Source organism: Panicum virgatum, chromosome 6K, assembly GCF_016808335.1.
Source record: "Panicum virgatum strain AP13 chromosome 6K, P.virgatum_v5, whole genome shotgun sequence".
Taxonomy (NCBI): domain Eukaryota; kingdom Viridiplantae; phylum Streptophyta; class Magnoliopsida; order Poales; family Poaceae; genus Panicum; species Panicum virgatum.
The window spans coordinates 46,251,001-46,264,337 of record NC_053141.1 but is presented as its reverse complement, the minus strand read 5'-3'; the positions used below and the strand labels follow the sequence as shown (position 1 = coordinate 46,264,337).

Genomic DNA, 13,337 nt, shown 5'->3' with positions numbered 1-13,337 from the left:
GTTATCTTTCCAAAAAAATGCGTTCTCTTCTTCACAGAAGAAAGAAGCTGGTGTACACACGAGCAGTATGTCTACACGCAGCAGCGATCGGGAGCACACACCAAATATTTAGCCAAGGCCAAGCGGCGAAGCCAGCCAGCCCGTCGCCTACCTCGTCCCCCACCCTCGGCCTCGGCCCAGTCGCTCTGCTCATCATCGCCGATCGACTCCAGACTCCAGAGTGAGCGAGTGACCACTGATCAACTGAGCATGGCGAAGAAGCTCGCCGGGCTAGGCGTGGCGCTGGTGCTGCTGGCGCAGCTGGAGCCAGCGGCCGGCGGCGTCAAGTTCGGCGAGGAAGACCTGAAGTCCGACGAGTCGCTCTGGAACCTGTACGAGCGGTGGGGCGTGCGCTACAACGTGGCACGCGACCCCGCCGAGAAGCTGCGCAGGTTCGCTGTGTTCAAGGACACGGTGCGCCGCGTGCACCTCCGTGCTGCGGCAGGCGTGTCGCCGGGTCTCAACGGGTTTGCGGACATCACCGCCAACGAGTTCACCAGAGACTTCAGCTGCCGTATGACCCGGCGCAATCTGACTGCTCCGCCGCCGGTGAAAAGGCGCGCCGACCGGACCCTCTCGCTCCCGCTTTCCGTGGACTGGCGCTCCAAGACCTGCAAATCAGGGCAGCCGTGCCTAGGACCGGTCAGGTCGCAGGGCGCAACCTGCGGCTCCTGTTGGGCGTTTGCCGCGACGGGGGCGCTGGAGATTCACCAGGCCATCAAAGGAGAGAACAACCGGGAGCCGCTGCAGCTGTCAGTCCAAGAACTCATCGACTGCGACCCCGACAGCAACGGCTGCGACGGTGGCTTCGCCGAGAGCGCCTTTGTCTACGTCAGCAGGAAGGGCATTTCGTCGGCGGCCGCCTACCCATACACGGCGGCGGCGGATGGCATATGCCAGGCCAGCTCCACACCACGCGTGGACCTACTCATGCGTGGCTACCAGACGGTGCCGCCAAACGACGAACTCCAACTGCTCCGGGCAGTTACCAACGGCCCGGTCGTTATCTCCATCGCCGTTGGAGACAATAACAAGGAATTCCAAGACTACCAGGGCGGTCTGTACCACGGGGAAGGGAAGGAGTGCGGAACGGACAACGACCATGAGATGCTGCTCGTGGGCTACGGGGTTGACTACTACATTATCAAGAACTCGTACGGAGAGCGCTGGGGAGACCACGGATACATGTTGCTGAAGCGCGATTTCGGGAAAAGCCCTGATGGCACGTGTGGCATTCTCAAGGAGGGAGGGTATTACCCGGAGATTGGGCTCTGACTGATGGAGCTTTAGCAGTTGGTGCTTTAGCAGCTTGGTGTGGGGTGCGTGTTGTTCCATACGAGATGCATACAGTTAATTATACAGCCAGTATAAACTATTGGATCTGGTATATAGGATTTCTATCATGAACTCTAGTATAAACTATTGGAAAGTGGAACATGTCACTATCATGAACTGTGTGGCCATATTTTTTTATGTTTGTTATCATAATTTTTCACTACAAACTCTAGTCATCAAATGGTTTGCACTGTAAGATTACCAAGAATTTTTTACACAGACGGACACCCATTTTGCCCCTATAAATATTTAGAAATTTTTACACATAACATTGATGTCTTTTAAGGACTGTACAGAGCAATGCTTTTGAACTTGTTGTATTTCTTTGTTCACCGTAGAAACATATGGTCATAGTTGTAAATCTGAGAATCTTGCTAGAAAATAATACCATCAACACAATATCCCCAATTATGGTTCCATGAACAATTGTGGCTTCGTATAAAAAGCCATAGTCACGAAAATATAGAACCGTTTGGTTACAATTGTAAAAAATTGCATTCCATCTGTTTTCACACGATCACATCCTAGGCATAGGATCTCGAATTCATCACAAAAATCATTTTGAACAAGCTACCACGTGCTAGTGGAGAATCTCAAATCAACATAGCATTGAGCACACTGCTCCTAGTCCGTCACCGCAAGAGGCTAGCCGCTAGCTCCAAATTCGATGCGCTTCTTACCACACCACCTCGCACGAAAAGGCATAAAAAGTTGTGAGAGTCATAGAAAAACGAAAATTCCATGTGCAGGTCATATTCACCAATAAGAATGAAAAATTGACTTCTACGATCAGATGGATGGTGTGCTTTCAGATATCAAACAAATCAAATAGACATGGAAAAAGAAAGAAGTTTTTTTTTGGCTTACTAGAACCATGGTTAGCTGGATCATTCATGAGATCATTAAGGCCTTCGTTGGGCTCATTCAGTTTACAGTGAGAGGAATTATGGAGCCTTTCTTCAGGACGGAGAGGTACCTCGAATCTAGATGAAAAAAAACAATTAGTAAGAATAAAGATCATCGATGAAATGAAATTCGGTCAGTTAAATGATGAAGCAAGGACAGACATCTCTTGGGTGCTCACGAAGACCATCTTGCGGGGGTTTACAGGCATCATATGGACCAATCGCTGACCCGAATCCAACCTGAAAAAGAATGAGATACAATCAGCATGTTGGATAAAAAAATTAGGGAGTGTAGATAAAGATAACAAAACAAACATATGGCTCAAATGCGGTGTATTAAAGGACAACAGTAAAAACATGGTTGCCAAAGATCATTGATTTCATGATAGTCAGTTCTAAAGAAGGATAGGAACTAAATAGTTGAATGTGAAAAGTAGTCCAAAATACAAAAAAAAAAAACCCTGACTGGTGAAGGATTAGGTGGTGGGTGTTGAGGAACATCATTAGCCGGATTTGGTGTATGGTCTGCAGAAATACAAGATAATAGGAAATGACAATGCAGAAATATTTAAACATTAGGATTGGATGAGAGTTGAGACGAAGTAGAAACAAAAAGGGTGTCAATCTGCAATTAGTAAGCCTATCTCCGGGTAAGCCTATCTCAACTGTGACCACAAAAAGGGTGTCAATCTGCAATTAAAATATAATGATTTTATAGCAAGGTCGATCTCAATCATGATTAAAATAGTTCACGTTAGTCATGATAAAAAAGACTGTAGCAAATTTTGCAATTTCTATCCAATGATTTTGGGCTAGCCAGTTCATGGTAGACATGGTTAAAAAAGCTAGCATCTTAATTACAGTATAGATAAAGTGATTTTGTGATAGCCGGTTCATCTCACGTATGGTTAATAGGTAGTGATTTACAATTCTTAAGTATTTGCCATGGCCAGTTGTGGTCAGAAATGTTGGAAATAAATTTCAATTAAGATATTTGTGATCTTCACTATTAAGGAAGCGTTTAAACTATCTAAACGCGATTAAGAAAACCTAATGATAAAACCCTAATGGGCTGTGATCAGCAGGCCCATTAGGCCCGTTTCTAGAGGCTGGCCCCCAGCCCCACAGTGCCTATAAATATAAGGTCGTGGTTAGCACCTTAAACACCCATTCACGTCATTCTAAAACCCTAGCCACTGCTAGTCTGATCGCTAAGGGCACTGGAGGGGTTTGGAAGGCCAAGCACTCCCGTTTGGCGCCCGGAGGACGTCGATTCGCTGCTGCAGCCCCTACACCGACAAGAACGCCTACTTCCTCTACGGATCAGGCGTAAATGGCTGCTGCTACTGCTAACGCTGGTATAATGTTTGCCATTTATTCCGCATTAGATTGATTTGTCATGAACTAGGTTATGTTAAGATCTTGGGTTATTAGCCTCTAATGTTTAAGCCTGGCTAATTCTAACAATCGGTATCATGAGCCGTCTTAACCTAGTCATGCACGGTCAATTTTGAGCCATGTTCATGCCTCTGTTTTTTCGTCGGTTTTAAGATGCAAACGAGCTGTGCATATTAGATCCTATTGCACAGTTAAGTTTGATTCATGTTTTAGATGCAATTAGATCCTGCAGAATGGCTTTTATGTGTTAATCATGCGTGATTAGATCTAAATCATGGTTAATTAAGTTTCTGATCACGAGATTAGATCTAATCTAATTCGGTTTAGGTCAAGTTTTAGATTAATCTTGATCTGTTAATGCTAAGTGTCTCGGATTAGATGCAAATCATTAATGTTTATGCTAATTCATGGTTAAACCGAGACAAAATTGATGATTAGCTATGCAATTAAGGTTAGGGTTTACTGCTACTTAATCTGTTCCCCAAATTAAGCCACTGTTAAGTTAATTTCCGCAAATTAGATCCAAATTCATGAGATTGGATGCATCAGTAAGCATGTAGAAGAAGAGGATTGCAAATTTCAGATCGCATTAAGAAAATCCCCAAATCTCATGATGAACCCTAACCCTAAGATTGAAGGAGCACTTACCTGTGTGTGGCCATGAGTATGCCCACTGAGCACCACGGCAGGGCCTCCTCGACGGAGCCGCGCGCGGCTTGAGCGCACGCGGCGCCGGCGGGAGGGCCCGCGGTGGCGCATGAGGAGCGGCGGCGCCACACCGCTCACCGCGCTGGTGGCCACGGGCCTGACGCGGTGCCCACGCGCGCGTGGCTACGCCCAGCGCCTGGACCCGCACCTGCAGAGCAGGGCGCGGCGGCTCCCACGGCGCGGCGCGGGCCCACGCCCTCCACGCATGAGGCGGCGCAGGCAAGGCTGCCGGATTCGGCCGGCTCCCACGCAGCGCGCGCGACGCACTGCTCCCGCGCGTCGAGCCAGGCGGCGCTGCCTGCGGGCCCCCCGCGCGCATGAGGCTGCAGCGGCCGGGAGCTAGAGCGCTGCAAATTGAAATTTATGTATGATTTTAATCAGACCATCGTAGGGTTAATTTCATACTTCTTATGCGCATCTTAATTGTGAGTTTAATTAAGTTATTGTTCTCATGATTTTCAGTGAACACTGTGACGGGCTACTTGAAGTCCATTGAGCCCCTAAATGGCACCAACTACCCCAGCTGGTATAAAGATGTTCAGGTGGCCATTGCTGTGTGCAAGTATGATCTCGCCTTACGTCAAGACAAGCCAGCAGAGCCCGCTGATCCCAATGGTGATCGTACTGCCATTGAGAAGTGGGAGAGATCAGACAGGATGGCCAACATGATCATTAAGAACACGATCACTCCGGCCATCTGTGGTGCTATTCCTGATAAGGACAAGGATGGTAATGATCTGAGCGCCAAGGCATACCTTGCCAAGGTGGAGGAGAACTTTAAGAGTTCTTCCAAGACTTATGCTAGCACCCTGATCATGAAGATGCTGACTTCACAGTATGATGGCAAAGTGGAATCAGGGAGCACATTATGAGCATGTGTGACATGGAAAATAAGCTGAAGACACTGGATATGGCTATCTCTGATGGTTTTCTAGTGCATTTCATCATGACTTCTCTGCCAGTACAGTACAATCCCTTCAAAATAAGCTACAACACTCAGAAGGCGACTTGGAGCATGGCTGAGCTCATTAGCTACTGTGTTGAGGAAGAAGAAAGGCAGAAAGCTGAGAGGATGAAAGATGCTGTCAACATGGTCAGCGAGCGCTTTGGGCGTGTTAGCATGAGCAACACTCCTAAGCATCAGGCTGAGTCTGGCAGCAGCAGGCAACATAAGAGAAAGTTTAAGGGCCATAAGAGCAAGGCCGTGTCACATAAGAAGACCTCTAATGAGAGGCTGTGCAAGTTCTGCAAGTCACCTAAACATGAGTAGGATTGCCATGGATTTAAGGAGTGGCTTAAGAACAAAGGTACAATTACTGATTATGTATCTTTTATTGATGAATCATTCTTAGTGAATTTTTCTCCTAATACTTGGTGGATTGACTCAGGTGCCACTGTGCACATTTCCAATTCACTGCAGGTATTCAGTTCGATCCGAACTATAAGAGAGGGGGAGCGAAGTCTAAGAGTGGCTGATGGCAATGAAGTGAAGGTTGAAGGCATTGGGAGCTTCAATTTGGAGTTACCAGGCGGCTTCAACCTTAGTTTGCATGATGTTCTTTATGTTCCCAGTTTGAAGAGAAACCTTATTTCTGTTTCACGTTTAGATAAGTCGGGACATATTTGTGAGTTTGGCAACTCAGTGTGCAACATTAAATTTCATAATTTAAGTGTGGGCCTTGGTCATTTGCAAGGCGATCTTTATTTGCTCTCTCTTGATAATGTTTATTCTGCAATGAATGTGGATGATGTATCGCATAAGCGTAAGCGTGATGATGAGACTTCTTCGAAATTGTGGCATTGTCGTTTGGGCCACATTTCGAGGGGGAGAATTGAGCGTCTCATAAGAGAAGAGATACTCCATTCATTAGATCTCTCAGACTTAGATCAACAATGCATTGATTGTATTAAAGGGAAATTCGCTAAGACAATTAAGAAAGGAGCTACTCGGAGTTCGGGCCTATTAGAAATAATTCATACTGATATTTGTGGCCCATTCCCAGTAAAGTCTGTTGATGGTTTTGACTCGTTCATTACTTTCACAGATGCCTTCTCTCGTTATGGTTATATTTACCCCATTCGTGATCGATCCGAGTCATTAGATAAATTCAAAATATTCAAGGCTGAAGTGGAAAATCAGCATAATGTCACTATTAAATTAGTGAGATCGGATCGAGGTGGTGAATATTATGGGAGACATGCTCCATTCGGCCAAGTACCTGGACCATTCGCTAAGTATCTTGAAGAGAATGGTATAAAGGCCCAGTACAGTATGCCGGGCAAACCACAGCAAAACGGAGTTGCTGAGCGTCGTAATCGTACACTAATGGACATGGTACGTAGCATGCTTAGTTATTCTACTTTGTCTGTGGAGCTGTGGATGGAAGCATTAAAAACAGCTGCACACATACTTAATCGTGTTCCTTCCAAATCCGTGCCAAAAACACCTTATGAGTTGTGGTTTGGGAAGAAACCATCGCTTAATTATTTGCGTGTGTGGGGCTGTCCAGCCGAAGCTAAGTTATTTAATCCACAGCAAAAGAAATTAGATGATAAAACGGTGAGCTGCTATTTTATCGGATACCCTGATAAGTCTAAGGGATACCGATTCTACTGTCCTGATCGTTTCACTAAGTTCGTTGAGACCAGGCAGGCTGTATTCCTAGAGGATGCAGGAATCAGTGGGAGCTTTCCGAGGAGGGAAATTAATCTTGAAGAAATACGGGCTGAGCTTCCCATCCCGGTGATTCAGGAAACAGTAACACCTCAGTTAGTGCCGCTGTTCGTTCCTTCCGTTCAGAGTACACCATCTGTTCAGATTACGCCTTCTGTTCAGAGTACTAGCGCTACTCCGCCTGTTGAAGTAGCTCCTGAGCCTGCGAGCGAACACCAAGCTGAGCAAATGGCGTCTAATGCTGAAGTTGAGAACCCTGTCGAGGTGCCTCAGACTGCACCTCAACTAGCACCTCAGCCTATTGAACCATTAAGAAGATCACAGCGGGCTAGGAAACAGACAATTTTCTCTGATTATGAGACATACTTAAGTGAAGACATGTATGATATTGGGAAAGCTGATGATCCTAACTTGTTTAGAGAGGCAGTATCTGTGAGAACTCTGCCAAATGGGTTGAGGCCATGGAAGAAGAGCTTAAGTCCATGAGTTCTAATGATGTTTGGGATCTGGTAGATATTCCTAATGGAGTCAAACCAGTAGGCTGTAAATGGGTCTACAAGACTAAACGTGATTCTAAAGGGAATGTCGAACGATTCAAAGCAAGGCTTGTAGCCAAAGGTTTTACACAAAAGGAAGGGGTTGATTATAATGAAACCTTCTCCCCTGTGTCTAAGAAAGATTCATTCAGAATCGTTATGGCGCTAGTGGCTCATTATGACTTAGAGCTACATCAGATGGATGTCAAAACTGCGTTCCTTAATGGTGACTTGGATGAGATCATCTTCATGGCACAACCGGAAGGTTTTGTTGTGAAGGGCAAGGAACATTTAGGATGCAGACTTAAGAAATACATTTACGGGCTTAAGCAAGCGTCAAGACAGTGGAACCTTAAATTCGATCAAGTGATTAAGAAATTCGGATTTAAGGAGAATGATGTGGATAATTGTATCTACACTAAGATAAAGGGTGGTAAATTTATAATTCTAGTGCTTTATGTGGATGATATCCTATTAGCGAGCAGCGATAAGTGTATGCTGCATGAGACAAATGGATTTCTTTCATCCAATTTTGATATGAAAGATCTTGGTGAAGCCTCTTATGTTCTGGGCATTGAGATACACCGAGATAGGACCAAAGGAGTACTAGGATTGTCTCAAAAAGCATATATTGAGAAAATGCTTAAGAGATTTAATATGGATAAGAGTAAGGCCACACCTGTTCCATTAGCGAAGGGCGATAAGTTTAGTGAAGCCCAATGTCCTAAGAACCAATTGGAATCAGATGAGATGAAGGACATACCTTATGCTTCAGCTGTCGGAAGCCTGATGTATGCACAAGTCTGTACACGTCCTGACTTGGCATTTGCTACCGGAATGTTTGGAAGATATCAGAAAAATCCCGGAAAGGTCCACTGGGTTGGTGTCAAGAAGGCATTACGTTACTGCCAAGGCACTAAAGACTTCATGCTCACATACAGAAGATCAGATAACCTTGAAGTTGTGGGTTATACTGATGCTGACTTTGCTGGATGTGTGGATAGTAGGAAATCTACATCAGGATATATCTACACGTTAGCTGGTGGAGCTATATCATGGAAAAGCTCTAAGCAAAGTTTAGTTGCAGCGTCAACGATGCAAGCTGAGTTTGTGGCATCCTGTGAAGCAACTGGACAGGCTGTTTGGCTTAAGAATTTTATTCCGGGCCTCAAGGTAATTGACAGCATTACGGAACCTATAACGTTATACTGTGATAATCAGTCTGCAGTATTCTTTTCGAGTAACAACAAGTCAAGTGGTGCTTCCAAACACATTGACCTTAAGTATCGTGTTGTGAAAGAAAGATGCCAGGATCGAACCATTAAGATTGAGCACATAAGAACTAATGCTATGTTAGCGGATCCGCTCACTAAAGGCTTACCACCGAATGTGTTTAAGCAGCACGTTACTAATATGGGTTTGGTGGATAGTCTTTAGGTCCTGGTTTAGGGCCATTATGACTCCCAACTGACGAATAAGCGTTCTACCGAGGTGTTTCAGTGAGACTGTGGGTAATGGGGTCCCAGTAGTGCATCAAGCTACTGACGATGCATTGGTCCGGTACTTTCTGTTACTACTAAGGGTGAACATTAGTGTGATACGAACATTAGCCTTAATCGTTCGATCAAGTGGGAGAATGTTGGAAATAAATTTCAGTTAAGATATTTGTGATCTTCACTATTAAGGAAGCGTTTAAACCATCTAAACGCGATTAAGGAAACCTAATGATAAAACCCTAATGGGCTGTGATCAGCAGGCCCATTAGGCCCGTTTCTAGAGGCTGGCCCCCAGCCCCACAGTGACTATAAATATAAGGTCGTGGTTAGCACCTTAAACACCCATTCACGTCATTCTAAAACCCTAGCCACCGCTAGTCTGATCGCTAAGGGCACTGGAGGGGTTTGGAAGGCCAAGCACTCCTGTTTGGCGCCCGGAGGACGTCGATTCGCTGCTGCAGCCCCTACACCGACAAGAACGCCTACTTCCTCTACGGATCAGGCGTAAATGGCTGCTGCTACTGCTAACGCTGGTATAATGTTTGCCATTTATTCCGCATTAGATTAATTTGTCATGAACTAGGTTATGTTAAGATCTTGGGTTATTAGCCTCTAATGTTTAAGCCTGGCTAATTCTAACAAGAAAAGCTACCAAATTCAAATTTGAATGCAATAATTTTGCAAAAGCTACAATGTCGCAGACATTTTGTGTTTCATTTGTGGTTGCCTGCAGGGTTTTTACTATTGGCTAAGTTATTAGATGCAACTAGAAGGGCGGGTCTGTTGCAGCTGTAGAGCCTACCGTCTGTAACCGGAAGGTCCCGGGTTCAAGCCCCAGCCTTTACACATTTGTGTGGGTAAGGCTTGAGACTTAAAGACAACCCTTCCCCAGACCCCGCACAGTGCGGGAAGCCTACGACACTGGGTATGCGCTTTTTTTTATTAGATGCAACTAGAGGCGCCACCAGAACCGCTTCACGACCACCTAGAGATTCTCCAGGCCACACCAGAAAGAGGGCCAACATCAGCCATATTAGCAAATCTCTAGTTGTCCCTCAGCCAACACATAGATGACAATGTAGCTCCATATTGGAGGGCTACGAGAACAAAGCTGAACTAGTTGCTTCACCATCCAGCGATCAGCCAATCACTAAATTTGGGTTTAATCACAATTTAAGTCATGCTAGCTTCAGTCACCATAGCATCAGGTGACATGATAACACTAATCTTTTTTAATTATGCAAGCTTCATAGTAGCATTAGAAACTTACTTTTGGGCAAAAGGAAACAAATCAGCTTTCACATAAAACATTAAATGATTTCTCCATCCTGAGGTAACATCTGCTCCTGCTTCTCCACTGCACTGCTATCCTTCACAAGAAGTTTATAGATGGTCAAGGTGACCTACCATCAAGCACATCTCTTCCATCAGAATTCAGAAATCCAACTGACCTAAACCACAAATCGTAAAGTTTTAGCAGTCATTGTTGCTTACCACGAACATGTTGTGGTTGTCTTGGAAGGATCTGAGCTACCGGTTGCAAGAAGGAGGTGATGAGACAACGCTGGACCTGGACGCTACCCAGAGGCCGAGCTGCCGGTTGTCTAGAGGCCGCCCGCCCGCCGCAGAGAGGCAGCGACATTGGTTGGTATACTATATTTGTCTTTTTCAAACATGTAAACATCACTATGAGTTGAGAAAGCAATTTTTACAATTCTAAGTTGATTCATTTCGGAGACAGCATGCTCTCAAAGTTGCTGGAGAAATAGTACACTGGGTTATCTCATAAACCATAACAACAACAACATAGCCTTTTAGTCCCAAACAAGTTGGGGTAGACTAGAGTGGAAACCCAAACCAAACCGTTAGAAAGCACTACAGGAAAGTAGACAACTTTCGGCGGCCAAAAACAGCCGAAAGTAAGCTATTTTCGGCAGCTTTTCCTTATTTTCGGCGGCTACAGTAAAACCGACGAAAACAATACCTAATTTTCGGCGGCTACAGTAAAACCGCCGAAAATAATTTTTTTAATTAAAAAATAAATAAGTCAGAAAAAATCATATAAAGCACCAAAAATATAGAAAAAATCACAGAAAAATTATACAACATCGTACAATCACATACAACAAGTTACAACATCACCTCAAGTTACAACATTTCAAACATCACCTCAAGTTAAGAACACATCATGGGCAATACGCGCTTAAAGTTAATCAAGATGCTGCCTAATTAACCTACCAAAACCACTAACATAACTACAGTTGGCGCAAAGACTTGAAACTAGAGCATTCCTAACTCACAGTTACCACGAAGACAATATACTTGAGTTGTTGATGACATACCATATTATAAAGGACAGCACTGGTTACAGGATATGATGACCAAAAATGGCGCAGAAATTCCTGGATAGCTGTCCAGTGCTGAGAAAAATAGATAGTTAGCATTTCCTGCTCATGTAATTTAATAGCTTAAGAATAGAGAAGTCATAGTAGTAGCACCACAACATAATAGAAATCATGCATGTGAGGATGATCCCATCACTAGACCACAATTCAATCCTCCAACTCCAAACACATGACGGAAATTAACTTGCTGTGATGAAGTGAAGCAACAGGCAACAGCACATTTGAGCCTTTTCATGGTGGGGACCAGAGAAAAGGCACCACAAGAGAAAGCTGTATCTAACAAGGTTCACCAAATCTATGCAATCGGAAGCTCACCCACCTTGCCTTCCGTATCATTATATCATGCACTACAGAACAAATAAAGGGCAACACACCAGTATAGAAAAGTTGATGCATTCAAAGCAGCAGACAGGATCTCCTACTCATGTGGATCTAACCAGAACCGGGGCATTTTTACTTGCACATAAGTTTCAGTACAAACTCACAACAATCATGGGCTCTTGAATCAGAAGCCAAGCATGATGTAGCAAAAATCTGAGTAGTAGCTCACCAAGAGACGTGCCCAATCAGATCGGACACCTGTGGGAAGTACTGACCAAGATGCACCAGGGTGAGGCCGAAGAACAGCACGAACCCAAGAAGATGCCTGCAACCACCACAAGAACACCAATCTTAGCTTCCAAGAAAACAAAAACAAAGATTGCCGGAGCCGGGGAGGGGCTCCGCAGAGGTTGCAAGAGGTTTGCACTTAGTTCAATATGTGGGTTCAACTACAACAAGGTGAAATTACTAGACGTGTACTAGCATTTTTCATCCGGAACACGAGACATGAAAAAGTAAATAAAGATGGAAATACTTACACAAAGGCTCTCATGATCCTTGCAAGGCAATTACTTACACAAAGGCAAGCATAAATAAAACAACCAGATTCCTAGACTTCATCTCCTTTTCATTCATCAGGAAGTATATTTAGGAAAGAAACCAAATTCTACTAAGTCATGCTCATGATCCTTACCTAAAACAAAATATTCTGAAATAGTGACATAAATAAACAAAGATAAAAACTATCCCTAAGTCATGCATAACTAGGAGATTCAATTATTTAATCTTTATACGAACACATCAAGCAATTAACTTCATACATTAGACACACTCACAAACAAGGCTAAATCACCACTCGGAAGGTTCAATAATACTCCTAATAGAACTACACACCAAGCAGAATTGAAAGGGGGAGGGAAGAACAACCTTTGGGGCTGTTGTTCTGCCCAGAAAAGAGAGGCACAGGGGCTGGCCAGCTGCTGCTTGTCGGTACCCTGTAGCAGGGATACCCACTTCTATTGCAGCATGGCAAGGCTCCCGTAGTCATCTGTGACTACGCGGTAAAGGGCGGAGCAGCCGGGCCCCACGGGTTAGGCCCTTACCTCGCCGGGCCAACGGCCCCGGACCTGCTCCCCGCTTGGGGACGGGCCCGGAGACGCCACATGTCCATGAGAAAGGGAAGCTCCGAGTTGACAGCCGAGGCCTCGGACCCCCCATAGGGGTCCGGGACCTCCCGCGTCCATCCGGACCTCCCACGCAGTGGAACCAACATACCACCGGGAGGTCCGGAGCCGCCACGAGTCCCGCAGGCGCGGGCGCAGGCTCGAGCGCGAGTCTTCCGCTGGAAGACTCGCCCACCCACCGCATTCAATGCGGGTGGTTGAGGCGTGCTCTGCCGCCGCGGCACGCGGGGCAGCCTTTGTCAGGCCTCACTGTGGACCGCGTATTACCAAGGTACACAGTGCAGCCGCCTGCGCTGCACCCGCGCAGAGCCCATCTGCTGCATTAATTGGATACGA

At 45.4% G+C, this 13,337-nt stretch overlaps 1 protein-coding gene and 1 long non-coding RNA gene across 5 annotated transcripts; one reads left to right on the top strand and one right to left on the bottom strand.

Annotated features, from left to right (window-relative positions):
* Positions 1-249: 249 nt before the first annotated feature.
* LOC120713569 (mexicain-like) lies at positions 250-1,314 on the top strand. The gene has a single exon (XM_039999503.1). It carries the CDS (start codon positions 250-252, stop codon positions 1,312-1,314), a length of 1,065 nt encoding a protein of 354 aa, XP_039855437.1.
* Positions 1,315-1,725: 411 nt separating this feature from the next.
* On the bottom strand, positions 1,726-12,802 carry LOC120713043. Of its 4 annotated transcripts, XR_005691161.1 has the most exons (8): positions 12,745-12,802; positions 12,047-12,142; positions 11,434-11,511; positions 10,586-10,754; positions 10,362-10,494; positions 2,442-2,519; positions 2,242-2,357; positions 1,726-2,062 (listed from the first exon to the last, which is right to left on the bottom strand). It is a non-coding gene; the product is annotated as an uncharacterized LOC120713043 (long non-coding RNA). The 4 variants fall into 4 exon arrangements; XR_005691159.1 differs by having other exon boundaries at positions 1,726-2,357; XR_005691162.1 differs by having other exon boundaries at positions 1,726-2,357; positions 10,362-10,461.
* Positions 12,803-13,337: the final 535 nt, after the last annotated feature.